At 34.4% G+C, this 27,199-nt stretch overlaps 1 protein-coding gene across 8 annotated transcripts in view; it reads left to right on the top strand.

The window, feature by feature from the left end:
- LOC150109091 (phospholipase D1-like) overlaps positions 1-27,199 on the top strand; it is a 584,228-nt gene that overhangs the window by 293,657 nt on the left and 263,372 nt on the right. For 7 of the 8 annotated variants that reach the window (XM_090411563.1, XM_090411593.1, XM_090411560.1 and 4 more), the window contains 2 exons: positions 3,379-3,489; positions 20,248-20,387. In XM_090411563.1, coding sequence (XP_090267689.1) covers positions 3,379-3,489; positions 20,248-20,387 — 251 coding nt within the window. The remainder of the gene's footprint in view (positions 1-3,378; positions 3,490-20,247; positions 20,388-27,199) is intronic. The other variant, XM_090411586.1, reaches the window with a different exon arrangement.

The following is a 27,199-nucleotide window of genomic DNA, read 5'->3' as shown; positions in this document are numbered from 1 at the left end:
AGAGCCTTTCTATTTTTGTAATTATTTCTGTTGTTCCATAGCTAACACAACAAGTTCCTTATGAACACATTTCGTACTGAATGATCAAAGAAGCATTCGTAGTGTGGACTATGAACATATTGTTAAATCAAACAGATTCTCTTATATTCTAAATACCAATCTCTTTTCTAATAGATTATGGCAGCAGGCTTACCTTTCAATAAAAATTTTTTTCTCTTTACATAAAATTGCATTGTGTTATTTCTTATCGAATTGGAATTGTCCAGAACAAACCAGACAGATTGATAGTAAATCAAAGCATGCTGCCTTTTTGATTGCTTACATCTCTCTCTTTCTTATGACCACAAGCACTAAGTTTTGTATTAACTCTACACAAAAGATTGCAAAACCTGCAGCATATTCTTTCCATTAACAAAACAACAACAACAAAAAAAAAACTTTATTCTTATGCTACTAGAGTAACTAGATAATTTAGGAACAATAACGAAGAAGTTCCAGGAGAGAGGTAAACAAAATGAGATACAAAGATGAGAAGCTGGTTTGGATAGTTATTGATAGTGGATGGTTATTAACTGAGATGTCTATGGGAAAGTGATTGAGGGAATCTAAGAGGGCAGGGGATACATCATCAGATGAAAGCATTTAGAAGGATGTTAACAAATCTTTCCATTCAGCCAAATGAGTTCTGTTAACATCATCCTAAATGCTTTCATCTGATAATGATATCTGTCTATACTAGAAATGGCAGATTCACCATCTGCTAGTACTGCAGTATCTTGCAATGATAAAGCATCATTTGATCCCATATATAACAGGTAGAAGAACCTGTAGCACATCAGTACCAATTCCTTGTGAAATTGAAGATCATCACATGCGATGAGACGTGGATTTTCCAGTACAATCCAGACAGTCAATGCACTGGAAAACTCCCATGTCACGAAGAATGAAAAAAAGCAAGACTGAGCAAGTTAAAATTGAAGGCAATGCCGATCGTCTTTTTTTTTTTTTTTTTTTTTTTTAATTTTTTTTTTATATTTTTATATATATATATATATATATATATCAATGGCATGGTAATGGTTGAATGGGTACCAGAGGGTCAGACAGTTAACCAACATTATTACCTTGAGATTCTGGCCAAGCTGAGAGAATGAGTGAGGAAGAAGAGACCCGATCAGTGGAAGAACAATGACGGTTGGATTCTCCATCAGGACTATGCTCCTCCAGCCCACAGTGCACTGTCTGTAAAGCAATATCAGGTTGATAAGAAGATCTCATTGTTGGACCATCCACCTTACTCTCAGGACTTAGCTCCATGTGACTTTTACCTTCTTCCAAAGTTGAAATTTGCATTGAAGGGCACCCATTTTCAGTCAGTGGATGAAGTAAAGGAGAAAACAGCAGCGATACTGACGCAGATAATACCTGATGACTTGCAGCACTGCTTCCAACAATGGAAAATTCATATACAACGGTGTATAGATAGAGGAGGGGAGTATGTTGAAGGGGATAACAATTAAGTTGTACAATTGTAATAATAAACCACATTTTTGCAACCAGTCTTGTTATTTAATAGCCACACCTCATAGTCATAATTTTATGTGTTGGCTATGTGTTTTGAAATTGTAATTCCAGTACTCTGGCAGAATTTACTGACATTCTATTAGCATAAATTGCCATCTTTGGTCGATAGCTCATGAAAGATGATTTCCTTTCTTTAAGCTTCTCCACTGCGCAGAAGTATTTTTATTGCCTATCCTCTTTTGATATGCATTAATGACTTTCTGTCATTGACCAGTATTCTATTCACAATTTTGCTGATGATAATATACAAGGAATATCCAGAAAGTAAGTTCCGATGGGCCATCAGAGAAACAAAAATATACTTAGAAAAAAAAAACCTTTATTGGAAATTAAAGTAGACATCTTTCATTACTTTTCTACATAATTTCCACCATTGTCCAGGCACTTATCATAACGGGCACCAAGAGTTGTATATCTTCGTCATAGAAGGTTGCTGCCTGTGATGCAAGCCACGTATTGACTGCTTCTTTGACCTCGTCATCATCTTGAAATCTGCCAAGGAAAGATTTCAGATGTTTGAACAGGTGAAAGTCACTTGGCGAGAGGTCAGGACTATATGGGGGATGATGGAATTGTTCCCAGCCGAAGGTGGTGGTGAATCACTCATTGCATGTTCTCAATAAACCTCAATAATTTGCCGATGAATTTCAGCTGCTTTTAACGTTCCTCACATTCAAGAAATGGATAACTGACCTAATTTCACGTGCGACAGGCGATTCGATTTTCTTAGACATAATAAACACACACCAAGAAGCGTACACACTGTGAGAATGTCTGAAAATGGCACCAATGCTTTGCTAAGGAATCAACAAACTTGCCATGCATGCACACCATTGCGATCGCAGCGCTGTAGTGAAAATATTTAAAAATGGAACTTACTTTCTGGACATCCCTCGTACTTCATTCTTCCTACACAATAAACAATGCAGTGCTCAAACATCCCAAACGTAAAGAATTTCTGCAATCAGTGAATTGCTTTCTCTTTCTTTCTCTCTCTCTCTGGACTGACATTTATTTCTAGTCTCTCCTGGCATTAACATGTCAATAGCTTTTTCAGCCTGTAAAAAATTAGGTGACTTCTTTGCTACTTTTTATCCATCTAGTTGTTAACTCCTTACAAATCCCAAATCTTCCCACCTTTAGAATGTTCATGTTTGGATTGGTGTACCTGAAACCTCCCAAAAAATCTTGATGCTCTCCAGGGAAGAGAGTGATTTAACTGATAAATACTCTTCTCCTCACCAACTTACTTCAACCACTATCTCATGGTTGGTATGTTTCAGTTCGGTCTTTTCTGCAGAATCTTCCATTGTTACTGCTCCACCAAATTGGCATCCTGCTTTCTGCTGGTCTTGTTCACACACACACACACACACACACACACACACACACACACACACACACACACACACATATAGACTTCTAATTTTATCTCTGATCCAGAGTATTTTAATAATAAGATGATATACATTTTCACTACTTGTATATGAGAAATATGACTTCTGCATTACTTCAGCTTTGGTTGAAGGATCTGGTTCCCAATGATGAGACCTCAATGAAGGTCGAAACTAGTTTTGATAGTGGCCCTCACTATCCAAGCCAGGTAGGGTATGTTATTCAGATGTTATATTTCGTATAATGAAGGTAGTCTTAAAATTTATAAGCAGGAGCACTGATATGGATTAGTTGTGGTGCTGATATTTGTAACAGAATTAATTTAAAAAAAAAATAATAATAATACAGCATTTCTTTATAGATAAAACATACATAAAGCAATAAATATTTAATTTTCAGCAACACGGAGTGAAAATATTTATACTATTGTACAAAGAAGTAGAACTTGCTCTTGGAATTAATAGTTTATATAGTAAACAGCAGCTTTTTCGAATGCACCCAAATATCAAGGTAAGAAAAATATTGTGTTGATTCATAACTGTTTTCATTTTCTCTATATTTTGCATATTTTTAATTTTAACATTCATTTGTGTAGTGACTATAAAGTGATTATAAATTCTTATTAGCACAATCAGACAATGCTGTAATAATTTGAAAATGCTCACTTCTTGCTACCATAGATGTATAATTTTAATTTTGTTTACTTTCCATCATCGGCCAATCAGTATTAATGATGATGCCCTTTGGTTGGAAAGGTGTGTATTCAAATTCCATCTGGAACTTTCTGCTTGAAAGTTCCGTTTTTAATTTTAAGATTCTTTTGTGTAGTGAGTATAAAGTAATTATAAATTCTTATTAACACAATCAAACAATGCTGTAATAATTTGAAAATGCTCACTTCTTGCTACCATAGATGTATAATTTTAATTTTGTTTACTTTCCATCATTGGCCAATCAGTATTAATGATGATGATGCCCTTTGGTTGGAAAAGTGTGTATTCAAATTCCATCTGGAACTTTCTGCTTGAAAGTGTGTTAGCCAGTCTCACATGGAGATGGCAGGGTAAACTCTTGCAAAGGTTCAGTGGTATATGGATTGAAGGAAGAGGCTGAGAAGTTGGGTCGGTAAGTTTAGAGATGAGTTCTATGTAAATGACAAACAGCTGCCCTTATTCATATATAATTACAGGGAAGTGCGGGAATGATGGTGCCAGATCAGTGGAGCAGTGCCTATGGAAATACTTGTAGAAAGACATAATGCAGAAACAGGGCATCGATGGGAAGTGATTGGAGGGAGTCATTAAGAGGGAGACATAATCTGTTAAGTGAATTACTCTCTTCTGGATATAATCAATCCTTCTGAGGAAGATTTTTAGTGCCCCCCCCAAAAAAATGTGAAAACAAAATTATTCTAAGATTGGGTGGATTAAAAGAATGCAAAACTTTTTTTGGAGTTTTGCATTCTTTTAGAGATTGGAGATTAAAAGAATGCAAAACTTATGCAAGGGAAGACTATATGTGAATGCAAAATCAAGAAGAGAGAACTGATCTTGGATGGTGAGCAGAGTGCTATCAAAAGTCAGAGAGAGTGAGGCATGGTGTTTCTTCTGGGAAATAAGATAGGACAACTCTGTTTGGGTAGCATTAAGATTTGCTACATTATCTTTACCCCACTCAAGAATGGCTAGACAATCAGTGTTAAATGTTTGACCATAGAGATCTTCAATGTTGAGTCATCCGAACATGACCCAATAGATTGGGCATAACAGGGTATAGAAGAAAGAGTAGGTAAAAGAACAGCCTTAGGATACTCTGGTATTGATGAAAAATTTAAAAAAAAAAAATCAGACAAGATGGAACTGTCTGCTGTGACATGACATCATGACCACAGAGGAAGCTGGCAATCCATTCACAAAAAGTAAGAAGGCTGTAATTTGGCAGATTGGTGAAAAGGCTACAATGCCAAACTTAATCATATGCCGTGAAATGTTAAGGTGACTACACAAGTTTCTTCAAATCTTTCCTTGGCCTTTGTATAAAGATGAGTAAGGTTAGCAACATCTGCTATAAAACAAGAAAGGTGGAATCCATGTCAGTATTCAAAAATTAACTGATAGGTCTCAAAGCTGGTTGTTGATGATGTTCTCCATCACTTAAGAATATTGAGGTGAAGGCAATGGGGGTAATAGTTTAATAGCTTAATATATCTCCCTTTTACAGAAACAGTCTAGATAAAAGCTTTCTTCTGTTCTGTTGGGCAAGATAAGTATGACAGCTTATAAAGACAATACAGGATGGGATTAGTACTGGAGGGTTTAGTACATCTTGGCCATAGGAATAACCCAAGTGTCAGTAGTTTATAGAAAGTAGTCAAGAGTTATATAAGAAAAGCAGTTTTAGATTGCATATCCAGGGACAGGAGGTAAATAGATGATGGGTTAGATAAATAAATAGCATTATTAAACAGGTAAAAAAAAAATTAAATAAATAAATAAAATGTTGCATGGGCATATAAGGAGAAAGATGATCAACAAGCACATGAGTAGTACAAAACCCAGGAAAGAAAGGTAACCAGTATGATGAAAAAGACAATACAGAGTATGAGAGTAAATTAGCCAAGCTAGCCAATGAAATCCCAGTTGTTTTCACTGTGGCAAGTAAAAAATAGGTAAAAGAACAGCCAGATCAGAGGAGTAAAAGAAAATAAATAGGTGAATCATTTAGTGATTAGTTTGCAAGTGTATATCATCCAGGTGAGGATAATGTATGACTGATGCAAACAATTAATATGAGAATATAATTAAATGAACTGAAGGTGCTTAGAATTTTAAAGAAATTTCAATGTGAATAAGCCATGGTTGAGATATCAGCACCTTGTTTAAAGGGAAAATGCAAGAGAAATGGTAGTGCTCCTAACAAGGCTGCAAGTCTCAATGCTGGCACAGTCCAAAGGAATGAATGACTGCATGATGGTCCCATTATATAAAGGAGACTTTAAGATAGCAGTAGATCATTTAGTATCTCAGGGGTGTTAGACAGAATTCAGGCATGAATGGATCATAATGATACTCTGTAGAACCAGTATGGCTTTGGGAAAAGGGAGATCACGTTTTAGTAATGTACTCACTTTTTGTAATAAAGTAACAGCTGAGTTGGATAAGAGAAATGGCTATAGCATAATATTGCTGGACTTTGTAAAAGCATTTGGCAGGATGCCACATGGATTCTTATTACACAATTATAATAAATGAGATTGGACATAGATAAGAGGATAGCTAATTGACAGACATCCAGAAAATAGTATATTGATGGAAGTATTTTCACTTGGCTATGCTACCAGATATATATTTGGTTTAATCCTTTATCCAACTGTAAGTAAACAGTTTGCACCTAAAGTATTTTCAGGACTGGAGCAACTTGTGGTAAAGGTGGTATAAGTTCTGATCACTTGCCTTAGTATCCCATAATGCAAAGCACATCTCCTTGCGGACATATATAATGCTATGCATTAAGGGAAGGGTCACTACCCAGACTGGTTTCGACCTTTATTGAGGTTTCATCAGTGGGAGCCAGACCCAGAAGTGGTGATACTAAGGTACCACTTCTGATACCAAATATATAATTAGTAGCATAGCCAAGTGAAAAAACTTCCATCAACTATCTCTAATCCAGAGAATTTTAATAATAAGGTGTTGGCACCTTTCACAACTGGTATATGGTGATATTGTAAAAATAATCATAATTTAAAATTCTGAATATTTTTACGAATTGTTTATGTTAGAATGTTTATTAGTTTTAGTTTCATAACACGCATTGTCGGCACTTGCGATGTGCCCGTTATTGAAATTGTTTTGTCAAAATGAAATGTAAAGAAGTTAAAAAAATTGATGTACTTACCGGATTTGAATAGTTGTGTTACTTTAAACAATTCATTTGTAGTTTAAAATATTATTTGTGTTTTGAAGACATTCTCTTGTCATTAACGTAATCTGCGTGTCAGCCATTATACCTAACTTCTTGCTTGCCAGTTTCATGGAGCACGTATGCTCGTCGAGAAGTTTGATGTGTGATTGACAGCTGACAGAAAGCATTTGGTATCGAAATAACGGAGAAATAAACAAGAGAGCGTTCGGAAAGAAATTAGAACACAAGCCGGCAGACATTTAGATTAGGAGGAAATTGAATTTTTTTTATGTGACAGTCGGAGAAAAATTAATAGTATATTCCGAAAAAAGGAATCGTGGAACTATGAAGCTTAAAGTGGAATAAGTATTGGTAAATAAAAGGGAAATATTGCTATAGGCTTTTAAAGGGAATATTGGAGGAAACGCTATTTGGAAGATTTATAGTAGGTTCTGAAAAGGGATCGTACAACTGTGAATTCTTTTAAAGTGGAAGAGTTAAGACTGTCAAAAAGCATTAGTGAATAAAAGAAGAAATTGCTATTTACGTTCTAAAGGAATGTTTGAGAAAACTCTGATTAGGAAGTTTCATCTATATTAAGGATGCCGGATCTAACTATTATTTCTACTAAAAAGAGACAGAATTGAGTCAGGAAGAATTAATGTGTGCTACATAAGTGATGAGAAAAAGGATCCTATGAAAATAAAGAATAAAATCATATATCTTCGGAAAAGGGCCTTGATAGAGAGAGAGAAACTGGCTATGAACATTTTGTCATTGTGAAAACAGTGTTTAGTCTAGTCTCTTAAGTGTAAGTTTATTTTTAAAAGCCTTGAATCCAATGATTAAATTTGTAATTATGTAATATTTGTTTGAAGTGTATATATATTGTTTTTGTTATATTAAATGTTTATTTTGGTCTTGAGTCAGTGATTATTTGGATTCTGAAAGAAATAGTAAAAAAAGGAGATCATTGCACCTATCAGAGTGAACCCTTGTGAAATAAATAAATATATAGGTACACTCGGAATAAAAAAAATAATTGTTAGAAAAAGAGATTAAATAAAATAAATAAAAGTCCTATATTTAAACAATGACGCAGCTGATAGGATTAAAATAATTTTAAAATCTCTCAAGATAAGATTAATATTATGATAATATCCTCTATACAAACATCTCTAAATAAAAATAAATCTCTTTCGATTGACAATGGCTCAGTCGACAGGATTAGTTAGGACTTAACTTTATTTTAGAATCCAGAAAGTAAATCTTGACTCAAGTAAAATGGCTACAGGAGATAGCAATTTTAGTAGTGAAGTTTCTTCAATTAAAGATGAGGAATTTTTTGAGTTTGTTAATCCAACTTTAGTAATACTTTCTTTCTCAGGAGATAGTAGTGAAAGCATAGAAACATTTTTTAAATATGCAGAAAAAATTAGAGATTTAGGAAAATGGTCAGATTTTCATTTGTTGATTATACTTCATAATAAATTATTGGGCAAAGCCAAAACATTCTTAAACACATCTCCTTTATTGAGAAACACTGACAGTTATGCAACATTTAAAAATTTGCTAATGTCAGAATTTTCAAGTGTAAGAGAATTCGGTCCTAGCATTTGGAAAATTCATCAGTGCATTCAAGGTAGTAATGAATCTGTTTCAGAATATTATCATGGAGCATTGCTCATAAATTTAATGTTTCATCTGAAGAGAAATCCTCTTTAGAATGGTTGCTGTTTAATCAATTTAGGCATGGCCTTAAAGATAATTTGAAAGAAACAGCATACAAGAAAAAGGTTAAAAATATTCACCAGTGTTTTCTACTTGTTAAGGAAAAGGAAGAGAGACTTTGAGATATATTTCTTTCCTCAAATAATAAACAGGTAAACTCTTTTCAGTATAATGCAACTCATTCTCCTAGCATTGTGACTGCATATAAAGTGAGAGAAGGAAAGTTTCATAAATTAAAAGGTGCTCAGAACAGGAAACAGTCTAAGGAAATTTCTGTAAATCTAACAGAAAATGTTCCAGAATCTGAGTCCAAAGTAAAATTACATGAGTTGGGAAATTAGAGGAACTGAAAACATTTCTTAGTGAAGAAATAGAAAGACAACAGAGGTCAATAGTAAAAATAGTAAAAGGACAGGAACTTCTGTTTAAGATGATATCTGATTTAACAATATCCAGGAATCTTACAGATAATCAATCTTTCTTTTGTAAATCTAATGGTATTGACAGGAATAAAACATCTCAAAGGAGATATGTTCCAAAATGCTTTAGATGCAATAAACCATAGAATGTCATTTTGCTAAAGACAGTTATATTAGGAATAAGTCTTGTTTTCAACGTAAGAAATCTGAGAATAAAGGAAAATCTGGAAATAATTATTATGCCAATATTATACGGGCAAGGACAGAAATGTCAAACTACTCGTTAGACATGGGTAAAGCTAAAGACAGCTCCAGCCCTAAAAGAGAGTTTGATGTATCATTAGCTCCTTATGCTAATGGAGGTAATCCTTTGACAGTTCTACAAGGATTTATTGAAGATGTGCCTTGTGAAATCTTACTTGACACAGGTGCACATATTTCACTCATTTCTTATAGTTTGTTTAACAGAATTAAATCTATAATTCCAAATGATATTTCAGTTTTAAGCTATCCAATTAAATTAAAGGGTATATTTGAATCAGAAATTTCAGCTGATAAGCAAATCAATGTTTTTATTTCAATTCCTTGTTCTCCATTGAAAGTTTATCTGCATTAATAGTTCTTCTACAATCATCAAATCCACATGTACAAATAATATTTGGAATTGATTTTCTGAAACGTCATGCTTTCGCATTCAATTTTGTTGATAATGCAGTTTCCTTGTGTGCACTAGAATGTCATTTAGACAGGACGTCACATGACAAAGGAAAATTGGAGCAATCTCCTGAAGTTTTTAAACACCCTGATGATAATGATCAAGAGTGTTTAATATTGAGACTCTAAAGAAAGATGAGAGGGGGAAAACATTCAGGAATTAAAAGAGAATTTGGTGCAGATTCAATGAAATTAGCAATTACTAGTGAAGAAAAGGAAAGAATTCTGAAATTCTTTAAATCTGCCTTTGAATTTTTTTCTGGTGTTTTCACAGAGGATATTGTTTTCAATGTCTTGCACTAATGCAGTAGAACACTCAGTGCAGATTTGTACTCAATCTCCTATTTATATTAGGCAATATCAGACTCCACTGAACTATATGGAGCATTGCCAGAAACTACTGAAGGAATATGCAAGCGCAGGAATAATTGAGAAGTCAAATTCCCAGTGGAACAGTCCATTCATCTTAATTGAAAAGCCAAATGGAAGCCTGAGATTTGTTTTAGACTTGAGAGCCATCAATAAGGTTACAAAGCCTATTGATTTCCCTCTGTGTAAAATTGAGGAATTATTGATCTGTTTGGAAGGAGCACAATATTTTACAAAACTGGATTTAAATTCTGGCTACTTTCAGATTCCTTTGAAGAAAGAAGACAGAAAATACTTCCCATTTACTACTAGATGGCAGAAATATCAACTATGTCGATTACCACAAGGTGCAAGAAACTCTGCTATGTCATTCCAGTCTTTAATGAATTCTGTCTTATCAGATATGTTGGGAAATGGAGTCATCTGTTTTCAGGATGATCTATTCAAAGGATATAAATAGCCATTGTAAAATTCTATGGAATGTTTTAAAGAGACTAGATGAAGCAAATCTATCTTTAAAGTGTTCTAAATGCCAATTTTTCTTAAAAGAAGTTGAGTTTAGGTCATAAAATCAGTAGCAAGGGAATTATGCCAACTCAGTCAAATGTAGAAGGCATATTATCAGCTAAACCTCCTAAAACAGTTAGGCAAGTTCGTAGATTTATTGGCATGTTAAATTTCTATAGGAAATTTATTCCTAATTGTTCACAGCTATTGAGACCCATAGTGTACTTAACAAGGAAAGGTGTTAAATTCAATTGGGGTGAAGCTCAACAAGAAGCATTTGACAAACTAAAACTGGCATTGACTAAAGCTCCAGTTCTCATTTATCCTAAGTTTGGTGAAGTATTTTATCTTTCTGCTGATGCTTCACATAATTGCATTGCTTCTGTATTAGAACAAGAAGATTTTAAGTCAGTTGCCTTTATTAGTAGAAAATTATCAGGTCCAGAATTGAATTATCAACCATAGAGAAGGAAGCACTAGCAATAACTTTTCCATTGATAAAATTTAGATACTTATTATTAGGACAACCTATTAAAATAAGATCTCATCACCAGCCTCTGTCATTCCTAAGTACTATGAAGGATAAAAATCAACGCATAATTAGGTGGACATTGGAACTGCAGGAATATAATATTGATGTGACTTATATTCCAGGAAAAAGAAATATAGTAGCAGATTACTTATCTAGATCTCTAGGATCTGCTGATGATGAATCGTCTAGGAATAACCATTTTAATCAAGATTTCATGTTATTCATAAGATGAATAAAGAATTAAGTTCTCAGAAAACTAGACAGTATAAAAATCGTTTTAGAAAGTATAAGTCATTTGTACCAGGAGATTTAGTATGTTAGATGATAAATCTAGTATAAAAAGAGTTGGGAAATTAGGAAGGAAAGCTTTAGGTCCATATAGAATTTTAGAAAAATTTTCTCCTGTGAATTTTAGGGTTCAAGATGTCAAAAATCCTAGTAAAATTATAAATGTACACTCTGATAGGTTAAAAAGGTACTTTTTAGGGAGTAGAAATTTAGTTATATTAGGAGACAATGTGAATGAAATATTGAAAGATAACAGTTGTTTTCCTAGTACTAATTGTGCATCTCATTCACAATGAAATAATAAGAAAGGGAATAGTTTTAAACCTCATATTTCAGATACACAGCAAGGGAGAAAATTAAGAAATTTGAGTGAAACAAAACCTAATGCAGGAAATTTTAGAAATCCCAAGACACATAATTCAGATAATGTACAATGTAATAGTGGTGATAATCAAACTGACTCTAACATTGATGAAATAGTAGCAGAATATCATAGGTTAGTTAATATAGAGTTAAATAAGCCAGAGGAATGTGAAAATACCTCTAATTTAGTTAATAAGGAATCTCAGAAACTTGTAGAATCTGACACCTCTAGAATTTGATTCTGATAGTGATGATTCTGTAGATTTAGGGCATAATTCAAATAAATTAAATGAAATATGTGAGAAGTACAGAAATGAGATTTGTAAGTATAGTAAATTGGAAGAATAAAATTCTGAATTATCTCTAGCATCAGATGATTCTGAAACGTGTTTCCGAGAGTGTAAATAATGATGAGCAAGAATCACTTATTATTTAAGATCTTGAAATAAGCATTAAAGATTTGTTGAATATAGGTTAAATATTTAAAATTTTTTTTTAAAAAAAAATTTTCAGAGAAAGATGAAACTGATGTAAAAATAATCATTTAAAATTCTGAATATTTTTATGAATTGTTTATGTTAGAATGTTTATTAGTTTTAGTTTCATAACACGCATTGTCAGCACTTGCGATGTGCCCGTTATTGAGATTGTTTTGTCCAAATGAAATGTAAAGAAGTTAAAAAAAAATTGATGTACTTACCGGATTTGAATAGTTGTGTTACTTTAAACAATTCATTTGTATTTAAATTAAGGGGATATTAAATCCCACATTGTTTCAAAACAGAATAAGAAACTCAAAGATCGAAATCAAAGAGTTTCATGCCAAATATAGTAAACTATAAAAGTATCGCCGACTACTAGCGTAAGCTAAAGCACGTAGTACAAAGTACGTAGTACAAACTAGGGCAACTCGTAGCAAAGGGGGATACTCTGATCGCTGTTCTTAGTATTTCCCATAATGTAAAACCCATCTCCTAGGAGATGTATGATGTTATACATTATTTAAGTAATTCATTTGTAGTTTAAAATATTAAGTTTTGTGTTTTGAAGACATTCTCTTGTCGTTAACGTAATCTGCGTGTCAGCCATTTGTAGTGACTGAGAGTCACTACAAATGTGACAGTAGCACTCTCCATTATCCTACTCCTTTGACAAACCATGTAGTTCCCAGACATCCCTTACTGCAAGAACATCTACAACCAGTGCCTTGAACACTGATCTGCATACCGTCCTTCAGCAGGGTAAGGATATAACTTCAATGCCACCAAAACCTTGTCCTGCCTTTTATCTCGCAAAAGGGATCTCAGCTCACCTTTCCTCATCTTCATACACATCTCTAGACAGGATGAACTATCTCTCCTTGGAGTGACATTTACCTCCAACCTCTCTTGCCACAAATACATCAGTAGCTTCCTCAGCTTCTAAAAAACTAGGAATTCTTTTTGCTCACAAAGCTATTTCACTCTTACCAAGCTATTAACCCTATATAAATCCCAAATTTCATCCATCCCTAGAATACTGTTCACACATTTGGAGTGGTGCAACTAAAACCTTAAAAATTCTTGATGTTGTCCAGAGAAGAGCAATTCATCTCATAAATGAAGCTTCCCTCACAGGCTCACTTAAACATCAATCTTACAGATGCAGTGTTTCTTCTCTGTGTTTTCTACAGGTACTTCCATGATCACTCCAGCAATCATGGAAGTACCTGTAGAAGTTTGCCAGTGAATTGACAAATGTCATTCTTCCACTTGGTGTATGGCTTGCTAAAAATAAGAGCAGCAGCTGTCCAACATCCCTTTACAGTACAACTGCAAACTCATTTATTCCATCTACCATTGGAACAGGCTTTGTTGTGATGCATTTCCCAACAGTTTCAACCTACAGCATTTTTAAGAAGAATGCCAAAAGATTTCTTCTTTCTCAACTCTTATCTGCACTTTACACATGGCAATGATGTGCTATAGGCTCTTGTACCTCTTGTGTGTTGGGGGAGGAGATAAATATTTATAATAAAAAAAAGTCTTACTAATGTGTATAGCCAGAGGTCGCAACTTATTCACTAAGGCAACAAACTCTCAACTCCTTTTTTTCCTGATACTGTCTTGGCATTTTTGTACAGACAATATATGTTATTTCCATGTTTTTTTATATACCCACTTTGGACAATTTTTAGATCCCTATTCATATCATTCCTCCCATCATGATCTAAATTCCTTGACTCGTATTTGGTCTCATACCAATATGAAATGTGCTAAGTGCAGGCTGCCTGTCTTATGTAAATCCATTCTTCTTTCAAGCTCACTCCACACATCCAAAACATACAACCATTCTTTCTACACAGGCTATGCATCAAATAGTTTTCCATTTTAGCCCTTCTTAATTCACTACTATCTAGTTAATATCACAATGATTTTCACTTTCTCACTTTTCACTCTTGCTCCAGCAATCCTTTTATATCTTTTTTCATACTATTTATCACCAGTTAAATCTTTTGTTAGTACCAGTACTAGTGTTTCTTTTCTTTTCTGCTTTTCAACTACATTCATTAAAGTTTTGATATTTACACCAAAAGTAGTAACATGGTTATCATTCACATATTATATAATTGAATTTCAATACGATATATATTTTTTTCTGATCGGCTTTATCTACCTGATTATTGATTCACAATATCTTATCTAATTCAGTGCTTATTTTTGTTTCTCCTTTTGTTGTTTGCCTTGCTTGTTCTTCTGATGCCTCTCTAATCACTTTCAACCTTTTGCAGTTCCTTCACCATTTGTCTGATAATTAATTTTAGTCTTGATATTTCCAATGTTAATTCATTCTTGATATCATCTAGTTTCTAAAATAGCATAACTCTTTTCATATGTATAAGCCTCCTTGTTGTATAGTTGCTGTATTGTTGTTGTAAGTTTTTAGCACATCAAGAAATATGCCAAATACAATAAATACACAAAAATCAGCAGTAATATACTTATAAAAAACTAAGTATCCTGAGGAAAAAAAATATAATAAAACAGATAAAAATCACCAATTTCACAGGAGTGTTAAACTGAATTACTTTCACTGTATAGTCTTGAACCTAACATATGCAGGAATTTAAGAAGCACCACTGGAAGAAGATACATTAAAACGAACAGTTTTTGCCACATTGAAAAAAATCTTAATTATTTAATTCCATTGTCTAGAAGAACTAAACAATTTTGTGACATAGTTAAGTTAGTGACATTCCAAGATCAGCTATACCACAAAACTAGGAAAGAAAAATAGCTGTTTTTTGTTACCAGATTATCTAAAAACATGCTATTTTTCTTCAAAAATGCTTGTCTTCAAAAATTAGTATGAGCGATCTTCCTGTCTTCAGGAAGGCTATTTGTGCCAAGAGATACTTACCTGCTTTGGTTCACCACAGATGAAGTAAAAGGCAGACCACTACATCTTAGAGCATTAATGTTAAACATAATTAAATTTCCTCCTCTACTAATTACAAATGAATAGCTACAGTAAAAGGTTCTTAGAAAAAATGCTGTTCACTGTCCAGAAATGAAACCCTGGTAAGTTACTGAATTGCAACTATTATTCTGTATGCCAGAAATATCTCCATGTGTTTTGCAAAAAATACAATACATGCAACTGAACTTAGTTGTGCATGTCCTTTGTACAACTAAATTTCAAACCAGTGGAGAAATCACAGTCATTATTACTGTTAAAATGGCCAGCATCCTTTCTGGTCTGGTTGGCTAAGTGGACAGTGTATCTGCTTTCCAACAGTTTGAGTTTGGCGAGTTCAAATCCCACCTCAGGTGTAGGCTTTAATATTTGTGGATGCCCATTGGTAGTAGATGATTTTTTTGTAGCAGGACATGTTTGGTCTCTAGATCAGAGCTTCCAATTATTACCCGTATCTCACTGCAATATTACATATACTTTAAGATTTACTGCTGTTTATGGATGGAAATTGCATTAAAAAATATCCAGGCGTATATAAACTCGATTGCTCACTGCAGGGTTTTTTGCAGTTACAAACTTGGTGATCAAAATTTTCCATGAAAAGCTACCTGAAGGACATGACATGAGCTCTGAGACCATCAGCATGTCATTTAGCATATACTTTTACTGGAAAATGGTCTTCAAAGTATAACTTGATCACTTGCTTGTACATGAAAGGTGATGCTTTTTTCCATGTTAAAAAAAGTTAGAGTTATCAAATTTAAGCCATCTTTGCAGCCTGCCTATATAACACCTGTTGTGTAGGCTTATACATTAATTCTCCAGTATCATGTCATTTAAGGAAATTAACAATGTAAACTAGATAATAACTAAAATTTATAAATTATTACTTACTATATTTTTAAGTTAAATCGGCATCTTCAGGGATTAATACACAGCTATTAAACATGTGCATGCAGGCACACTTCAGTAACAAAGATGGAACAGGAGATATACAGGTAGACCTATAATTATGCCACCTATTGGCTTTGGTTGAATGGTCTTGGCTGTTTGGTTTGACTGTCTGCTGATGAAGGTTCCCCATATGAGTGGCAGTTTGATACAACTATATTTATTTAGGTTGGGATAGTTGATAAGTGGTTCAGCAGATTCGAGGAAAAGCTTCTCAAATTTAAATTTGCTTCAGTAGAGTAAGGCGGTTTTTGTCCAGCAGATCCTGTGCCAGGTATGCAGGACATGGTCTGCTAATACTTGGGTAGCTGTATTGGTGGAAACACCGTATATCAGAGCACTATGATTACATTTGTTTCCACCACTATGGCTGCTCATGATTAGCAGACAATGCTAACATCATATCCTAAGAGAACAGAACCATTATTGTGACTATTTTTTTGTACACAAACTATTTAAAATTGTGTGCTTCTTTTCATATGCTTAGATTAGTGTATGAGGGTGGTCTGAAAAATTCTCGACCTCAACCATAGATGGCAACACTATCAGCAACATTTTTTTTTTTAAGTTTGGTACATCTGTCATAAGCATTCATGTGAAATTGCAAGTCATTCTATGAATTAGTTTGTTTTATACAGCTGTCCGAAGCAAAAGTGTTGTTTGTATCCCTTGAAATGGATAAAATTGAGTATCGTGCTGTTATAAAATTCTTTGTAAAAGAAGGTTTAACGCCAAAAGAAATTCATTCGAAGTTCATAAACATTTATGGGTACTCTTCTCCTTCATTTTTGACAATTCAGAAATGGGCTGCCGAGTTTAAACGTCGCCCTACCAGCCTTGAAGATGATCCACGTGAAGGACGTCCAAAGAGTATAACAACAATAGAAATCATTGATCAAGTGCACGATATGGTATTGGATGACCGGTGAGTCTAAGTGCATGAAATTGCTGAGACTATAGGCATTTCAAAAGAATGCGTAGGATATATTTTTCATTAAGAATTACAAATGAAAAAGCTTTGTGCAAGATTGATGCTGGGCTTGCTCGCATCAGATCAAAAATGCACTTGCATGAAAACCTCTGAACAGTGCTTGGAGCATTTTAACAAGAATAAAACTGATTTTGTGCATCAATTTATTACTATGGATGAGACTTGGTTTCACCATTACACACCAGAATACAAACAGCAGTCAAAACAGTGGATAGAAGCTCTGTTGTTCAGCACCAAAGAAGACAAAGTCAGCTCCATCAGCAGGAATGGGCATGGCATAAAGTGTTTTGGGATGCTAAAAGGCATTTTGTTTATTAATTATCTTGAAAAGGGTAAAACAATAACTGGGGAATATTATTCTGATCTTTTAACCAGACTAGATGAAAAATTTATGAAAAAACACCTGGTTTGCAGAAGAAAAAAAAAATCTTTCATCAGGACAATGCACCTGTCCACAAAGGTGTTTTGGTAACGGGAAAATTAAGGGACCTGCACTATGAATTGTTGGAACATCCACCCTATTCCCCAGATTTGGCTCCTTCTGACTTCTATCTTTTTCCCAAAACTAAAACTCTTTCTCGCTGGTCAGCATATTTCTTCGAATCAAGAGGTGATTGTAGCTGTAGAGGGGTATTTTGCAGATCTTACTGAGAACCACTACAGATGGGATAATGGCACTGGAGCATCGCTGGAATAAATGTATTGGTGTTAAGGGAGATTATGTTGAAAAATATAAATAATTTGAAATTAGGTCTCGTCGATTATAAATTATAATCGACGAGACCATCCTCGAATGTATGATATAATACTTGTAATTCAGTAAACCCAGCAAATATAAACTGATTTTCTGTTTCAAGAAGGCAAATGTTTGCACATGGGATTAATGATCATGAATTTAAGCATGAGTTACACTCTAAAATCAAAAATAATGGAGAGGATCCAGAGACAATATTAGGAGTCTGGAATGTTGGCTAAGAGAATCAAGGAATGTGGATTGCTGAGTTTGGAGGATAGGAAAAGAGGTAATATGATAGATATGTGTAAGTTAGTTTTATTAGATTAACCCAGAAGGAATTATAAAAAGAGTAGCAAGCAAGAGGGAAGAACCAGAGGCCATCCCTGGAGGTTTAAGAGTATGGTGAAGGAGGAGTAGATATTTTACATGGAGAGTTTTGGGTGAAGGGAACATATTACAATATCTGTTAATGCAGTGAGTGTTAAGGATTTTATGATTCATTATGATAAATATGTTGTCAGTTGAATGAACATCCCACAGTGAATCTGCTGACTTTATTATTACGCTTATTGTAATAATAAAATAAGCGTAAAATTCACAAAAAAACAACAACTTAGAATCGTAGACTTGATTATATCTGCTTGTGCAAGAGATGTAGGTGAATATAATTCTTGTATCTTCTTACTCTCACTACGTTTTACTTATTCCTGCCTATTCAAATTATTTAAAGTGATAATTAATGTAAAGGTGGAATATATGAATTATATGAATCATATACAAAAATGCATTTAACTTCCTGAATTTCAAAAAATTTCTCAGGAATGCTGTATCCCTACAACTTGTAGGAATAAGAATTACAGGTATCCCTTGCTTAACGCGGTTTTACTTAATGCGGGATTTGATTATCGCTGCAAAATTAATTGCGGCAATCCCTTGATATACATGGCAAGAGTTTTGATTAATGCACCTTTAACCCTGCAGAGTTCACAGCTGATCTGACAGATACATGCAAAATGTTTAATATAAATATTCTTACACAATTCAGTGTATAACTTGGAGGTCATGAGTAGCTGTGCATTCTTATGTTATGAGTGATATTCTGCACTGTTTTTTGCTGTCAGTTTGGTTTAACACGTTATGTAAAGGTTTGTGATATTTGACAGTAAATTGTATCTGAGAGATACCGCGACCTCCAATATCAGTATAGTATGGTTTAGTTTTTTTTTTTATTCTTTGTTCAATAATTTCTAGATTGTAACTGAAAATAAATAAACCATCATGTATTACTGAAATGGAGAGCCCAAAGGCTTATTTATTTATCATACATCTCCTCTAGGAGATGTGCTTTACATTATGGAAAATACTAAGGAAAGTGATCTGGAGCTTACTCGACCTTTACAACGAGTTGCCCATAAGGTTGCTTATGCTTGCATCCACCAAAACTTTTAGTTTCTATATATTCGGCACGAGACTCTTGTAGTTTCTATATTCGGCTATGAAATAATGTTGGATTCAATATCCACTTAATTTGTCCCATCATGTATTATATTTGCAGTGTTTTTTCTTTATGTTTTATTGCTTGTTTGCCGAGGTCTGGAGATTCGTTTTGCTTGTTATTGTAGAATTTTTGCCAATAAGAAAAAAACTAAAACTGTTCAAATGACTCTTGATAACTTCTTTTGATAAAAAAATTGCAGTAAATAATGTAGGTACAAATATTTATTGAACATTTACTTTGCATTAATTTTTTATCTTTCCTAAAAGAGTCATCATCATCAGTTGCATCAGTCTTGCGACTGGTAGCTCAGCAGCAATTTCTTCCATTCCGCTTTGTCATTGGCTTTCTTAATAACCTCCTGGTAACAAAGCAAATTATTAATACAGTAATCGATCATGGACGAATTGTAATTTTTACCATTGATTATTAGATTTGATTAATGCGATTTTGATATATGCGGTAACATCGAGGGATTAATTAACCACATTAATCGAGGGGATACCTGTATATTCCTGTATCTGGAATTCTCGCATTAGGGACACAACTGATATCCCAAGTTATGAAAATCTCTGATAAAGATTTTTCATATTTTGGGAAGAGGTAGAGGTCCAGATCAATGAAGAAATATAATGAGAGATAGTAAATTTATTAATTTACTGAAATTTTGTAATTTATCTTTCCATGAATTCCAGTTATCATTCAACTAATTGTTTTCACAATATGAAAATTTTTTACATTCTTTAAATAAAAATATTTTAATACTGGTTACTATTAATGCATAACCAATCTTTCCTTCCCTTATTTATATAGGTTTTACGCCATCCAGATCATGTACAGACAGGTATATTACTTTGGGCACACCATGAAAAGATAGTGTGTGTGGATCAGCTCTATGCTTTTGTTGGAGGATTGGACCTTTGCTATGGGCGTTGGGATGATTACATGCATAGGTATAGTCATTCTTGAAAAATGGTGTCCACTTGATTAGGAACATCCCATATTAGATGTTATCTGTTGCTCTTTCAGCATTCTGAAGTTACATCCTTTGGGCTTGAAGGGATTTTAACCCTCAATATAAATTGACTATCTGTTCTTCAAGCTATAAACTAGTCAAGGGCAGATTAGCTTTGAAAAACCGATATAGTAACCTTTTAAAAATTAGAAATGTCATGTTTTGTGACATCACATAATGACATGATACCATTTGATAGCTCGCGAAAAGTCACATCAGAAACATTGAGCAATATGTTGGAGTCTTAGTTTTTTTTTTTTTTTTTTTTTTTTATTATTCATTTGAACAGAATGTTGTTTGTGGGTACATTGCAAATAGTTTTTTGGCATTGCACAAACAGCTGCTCTTATTGGATGTCACTAATAATAGTCCATAAGATATAAAATAATTATCCCAATGACATGCATTTAGTTGGAAAATAGTTTTCAGAGACCAAAGAAGGTTGAAAAAAAATTATAAAGTCGGACATTGAACCCTCAGCATTTTGATTGTATAATGAACATACTAGACACCTGTATGTTTCATTCTAGATGGATATCCTTCCACTTTCTAACATTTCTTTTTCTCTAATCTAGAATCTGATGAATTTACATGCCAATTCTATATCTTGCTAATGAATGGATCAGAGTAGAGAGCAAAACATCATGTGAAGTTGCCATGTGTAAGTAGATATACATTGCAATCATTATAGGAGATAATGCAGTAGAAATCTCTGTAAATTGTCCTAGAACATATTTGGTTCTATGATACAATTATTGCAATATAAAGGTTGCTATAGTCTATTTGCATCCAGTCATAACTGACTGTTTTTACTTACAGTATATTGGCTTCTTCAGACAAAATAATGAGCCTACTAACAAGTTATATAGTACAAGAGTAGTCACAGGAACATGACAGTGGCTGCTTTCTTCTTATTGGTTTCTTGATTTTTCTGATCTAAGCCTACTGAACATTTATGGATTGACATAAAATAGGCATTCAGGTGCATTGAGTCAAACTTTTACTATTCACCTCCATTTTGTTGAGGAATTGATGCTCTGTCAAATTACTGCTGTTTTGAAAGAGAGAGGCATTACAGTGTATTAGATGGGTGTTCCTAATAAAGTAGTCACTGATAATATAGTATATTGTAATATAGTATATATCGTAAAGACAATTATGAAACAAACATTTCTAACAAGATATTTTTTCCATTTTTGTTACTGTCTGACAGTTTGTTTAAAAAATAAAATTTCTCACATACTTAATGTATTGCAAAGTTTTATTTTTATTATTATCTGAGAATGGAAGGTAGTCAGACTCATCAAGGGAGGCCATACATCAACCCATACCAGCTCTCATACCTTCTCCTAAACTTATTCATGCTAAATGTGCTTGTCACTTTGACAGGTAAACTGCTTCCCTCACTCACTGCTCTGTGAGAGAAGAATATAGTTGTTATTCCTTTCTTAACTATGCACAAACTTAACTTCTATGCATACTCATGTGTTTTCTGCCCACCTTCCATATGATAAAAAATTTCATCAGATTATAATACCCATTTAGAAGTTTGTAAACCTCTATATCACCTCTCTTTCTCATGTTTACCAGTGTCTGCAATCCACATATTCTCAGTCTGCCCTCAAAATTTAAATTCCATAATCTTGATATAATCTTCTTTGTATCTTTTTCACAGTTTTATCCCCTCTGAACCCAGGAGACTAAATCTGTGCATGGTAATCTATGTGCAATTATATTAAGGCCTTGTAAGGCAAATTGACTTCCTTATGCTTACATGTCAATGCTTGTTTCAACATCGCAATTATCCTCTGGGTCATATTTGTAATTTTTGCTAATTTATATGAAATAAGAAACTAGCCAAAACATTCAACTAATAGTATATAGGGATGTGGTAAAATGAATTTTAGTTTATAAATAAACAAAGTTCAGTTAAAAATAAAACAAGTTAATGACCACAGATACAAGAATTTTGAGAGTAATTTGAGAGTAACTTGTATTTTGAGAGAAATTAGGGCACCGAACAGATGGTATCAATGACATAACCACATGTTATAAATGACGATATCAGAAAGGAACATTGTTAGTATTCAAAATGTTCAAGCAGAGCAACTAAGGTAATATGGTTATTTACAGAGTGGTAGAGAAAAGGTTAGTAAAGCATTAGCAAAGGGTCTTTTTCCTGAATTGCCATCAAGGTTGGTTCGTTGTAGGGATTTAGAAAAATGAAATTAATAGTTTAAAGTGTTGGAGACATGACAAATATTAATTTACAAGAAAATTGAGGAAAGGATGCTAATTATAAGGAAAACTTAACTGTGTGGAACTGTCATAATATCCTGTGCACTCCTTGAGGATACTTATACAGGAAATTATGAACAAATATGCAAATATATCTTTGTGCTTTCCCTAACTGTTTTGCCCACTTACATCACTGTTGCACTATAGTTGTAACTCTTCAGGTATCAGGTTGATGCATTCACAGTAATAATTATTTAAAGGGGTATTCATATTGTTAAATGTCATGAATCAAATGCACATTGAAGATAAAGTGGTGCAACCATTATAAGTCATCAGTGCTGAGTGGCATGTGAGGTTGTATACATTGCCATTACAAGAATGGATATTAATGTTATTAGAGTTATAGTTCATGAATGAAATCTGAAAGAAGGGGGGAAAAAAGTTGCAAGAACTAATCAGCTTGAAATTGATGCTGATCTTTGCTTGTGATTGTGAATATATTCCTTCATCACCTGTATCTTAAACGGCACCATAAATGAAGACACTTGAACATGCTACCTATTGTGTTGTTTGTTTTATAGTATGCAGAATGTTATAACAGAGGAGCTGCTAAACAAGTTTTGAAATGATAGAAGTTGGGAACATAGGTATATCTGTCTTGCACCTCAGAAATATATCTGTGAAACAACAACTAGATTGTCTGTTTTTAGGACAAGTAGGAGATTTTACATACCAGTACCTTTGCATGTATCCATAAAACTGCTCCACATTGGAAATTTTCTCTTTATAAATCCCACACTCACAGTTGTGCAGAACCTACAACACAACTAGCCTCATGTGCAGGCAGGGAGAAAGAATATATTGATATTTTTTTGAAGAACTGGAGGTTGCAGTTGTTGAAACACTTCAAAGACAATGGGAATGAAAGAAGAACACAAGAAACAGATTTAGATATGAAGTTGGAGTTAGAGGATATTGGTCAGCTGCTGCTCATTGCTCCACTGAATTAGCATTATGGATTGCAGTTCAGGGCAGCACTGCCAATAGCAGTATATGAAAGAAGAGACAAGAAGCTGAAATACTGTCCGAGACATTGATTGAAGTGAGGTAGGTTGTGAGAGGAAATATTGATCAGCTGAACTGCTGCTTAGTTTCAGGAATTTGTAGTGAGAGTGTATTTGATATTTGTACAGAGTTAATTGCTGGACGAGTGAAAGTGTGAAAATTTTGAAGTGTGCATTCATGGGGGAAGTTTGAAGAGAGGATTACTCCATCTTAAGTAGCAAAGGATGAATTCTTTTTCTCTGAATCCTACCTGCAAAAAACTGTTAGCTTGAGGTGCATTAGCATTGGGACTATGGGTGAGTGAATGGTTGGGTAATCCAGAAACCCTGCTCTAGAGACCAAATATGGAAGATTTTCATGCTGCCTCAGGCCTTCAATGATCAGGGTAGTGATCTCACATCAAGTATTAAAATTCCTTTACCACATAAAGACATTCACAAAATATCCTTTCTGCCAATTGGATTTGAACCTACAGCCTGTTTATTGGAGACAGATAAGCTAACTAGACCAGAAATTTGACTAGGTTATTTTCTTCTTATTGTGAAGAATATTGAATAATATCATGAAAGTTCTTGTGATAGTTTTGAAGCTTGGGATGGTTGTACATGTAAGGTTTTTCAGTTGAGTAAGAGAAATGGACTATACTACAATCAGCAAAACTATGGATAAGATTATTAGTCAGTGAGAAGTCATTTATACATAAGGGAAAGAGGACAGTGGATAAACAGAGCAGCCCTGGAGCACACTTGCATTGCTGGGGGGGGGGGGGGGGGAGACACTCGACCATGATGCCTAGTGATCAGCCAAAAAGAAAAACTGCAATTGTTGAGTGAAAATGACCAAAAAATGATAGTTTGCTTTCTGTGTACCTAAATTAAATCTGGGAATGTTAATCAACAATATAGGTTTCTCCATTCATCTTCATGCTACATATCCATTAGTAGGTAATAGGCTAGAAGATCTGCTGTGGATCCAGAGCAGTGAATCCATACTGGTAGTTGTTCTTTGGCTTCTTCACTATGTTCCTTACCTAGAGATCCTACTAGATCTCTAGGTAATGAAGAAGCTCACTGACTTTCTCCATTATTTTTAGAGAGATTGAGATAAGCACAATGGGTTGATAGTTTGATGGCATACATTCTTATTAGAATAGGTGCCAGATGAGCATAAAATAATGTAGAAATGATGGTTTTTTTTTTTTTTTTTAAATGTTGGGCCCATATACAAGAGGTTGGCTGGTCAACCTATAGTACGTTAGTACCGTATATGGGTGATGGGTTGTGAAAGGAGAAACTTGTTTACATTTGATTTAAACGCCTGCATATTGTATTCCTTTGGAAATATATCAGGGGAAAGACTGTTCCACAGTACTGCAGTAGCAGGGATGAATGAGGAGGAAAAGAAACTTGTTCTGTGGGTTTCAAGGTGTACTGTAAAAGGATGTTGGACGGCAGCTATACGTGTTCCAATGGGTTTAATACAGGGTGGGGGAATTATTGATGCTGTTTCAGATAAACATTTCCCGTGAAAGTATTTATAGAATATACAGATTGCAGAGACCATGTGAAAGTGAGGGGAGTGAGTTAGTGAAGGATGGGGCATTTATTAGTCTAATTGCTCTCCTCTGTATTGAGTCAAGCATTTTGAGGGTGCTTTTTGGAGCCCCACTCCAGACGTGAGAGCAGTATTCGAAAGCTGGGCAGATTTGTGACTTGTATAGTGTTAACAGTTGTTTAGGGATAGGACAGGTGTTTATTTTGAAATGCAATAATTTTGAGTACAGTTGGGGAGATACCATTGGAACCACAGAAGTGTGTGTGTGTGTGAATATACACATAGGCATGTAATATAGTTTCTTACCAGAAATTGTGCCACATATCTCTTGGTGCAGAAAGCAGTGGAATCACAGTCGAGCAGAAGTTACTTCTGCTAGCCTTTGCAAAGGATTAGAAGGCATGACTGCTGTTTGTGCAAGATGCAGATTTTCTTCATTTGTACCCTTCCAAGTCATATTGAATTTGTTGATGGTTGATTTGTGTGTGTATAACTCCTACCCATGAAATTATAAACCTATAGTACTTTATACCATGGATGCACTAAGAATTTATTTCCTATTTTTGTGTAGTCCAGAAACCCAGCTCTAGAAACCAAACATGCAGCTTTTTCAAGCATATTCAGGCCTTCAATAAGTGGGGTGGTGGTCTCACATTAGATGATGTTCATCTCCCACCTAAAAACAATTATAAACATCCATGTCCATGGTAAAGCCCAATTAGTTGGAGAGCAGATATGTGTAAACCACTTGGAAATCTAAGCTGGCATTTGTTGTGTGCTGTTATGCCTCAGGGTGTGGATGGTGTGTAGGAATTTTGAATAGAATGGGGAATAAAGATTTCATTGCACTGAAGATAATTTCAGTAAATTATTTGAAACAGGTGTTTAGATAAGGAGAGCAGAAATCCTGAAAATGATTCCACTTGGTGGTGTTGTAGTGCCAAAGGATGAGTTCTGCATTGCTGAATGAAGAGCATTCTGTGAAATTGGAAACTTGCACACAGTTGTGATTAGAATTACCAAGAGAAGTGATCTCTTGGTATGTTTGTAAGGAAAGCTAGTTATTGTAAAGAACAAGGGTGTGGAAAAAGTGTGGTGTGTGTGTGGGGGGGGGGGGGGGAGAAAGAGTTATCAATTAATTTGTTTTAGGTTATTTCTTACAGCAAATGCTTCATCTCTTTTAGCTTGTCACTGGAATTGAAAAAGGGAAGAATTGTGGACATTGAAGTTACTTAGAAAGTCTTCAATTTTTGGATAGTCAGACTGTGGATAGGACTTCATTGATAGAAAGTTGAAGAGATCAGAATTTGAAGAGTGGCGAAGACAGCAAATGAATGTAACTAAATTTGGCAAGGGGGATCAATTTTGGGTTTCCATAGTATGTTTGGTATATTCTTGTAAGATTTCAGTCTAACTGAATGGAAAAAGGAGAGGTGTGGAAATCGAAATCCTGCAACCCTTTCAGACCTTCAGCAGGTCAAGCTTCTGAAGGTAGTGGTATTAAAAATCATACAAAAATAAAATTTGCTGCTTCGTTTACTTGAGTCGAATTTAACCATTGAGAGAATGCAATGTTAAAAAAATCTTAAATGCAGCTAAAGATAACAACAAATTAACAGCTGTTAATCTAACATTAAGTTGACTGTCCACATGGTTAGCCTAGTGGCTTTGCGCTTCGCAACCATATGCCTAGGGAAGGAGTGTCTCAGATTTGATTCCCGTCGAAGACGTGAGGAACTTGAAGATCTTCCTCAGCCATAGCTAAGTTAGCCGGTCTTGGGCGCGGGCAGTAGGGTTTTTTCCACCATCTGGCGTTTTTCATCCTGCAAGCAGGCAAACTGGCCCCATGAACATGTGCTGCTACAGTCAAAAATATATCCCCCCAGCGGCAGG

Source organism: Typopeltis vanoorti, chromosome 2 (assembly GCF_054136105.1).
Source record: "Typopeltis vanoorti isolate ZY-2024b chromosome 2, IOZ_Tvanoo_1.0, whole genome shotgun sequence".
NCBI lineage: Eukaryota > Metazoa > Arthropoda > Arachnida > Uropygi > Thelyphonidae > Typopeltis > Typopeltis vanoorti.
Note: the sequence above shows the minus strand (reverse complement) of the source record. Positions and strands in the feature narration are given on the sequence as shown.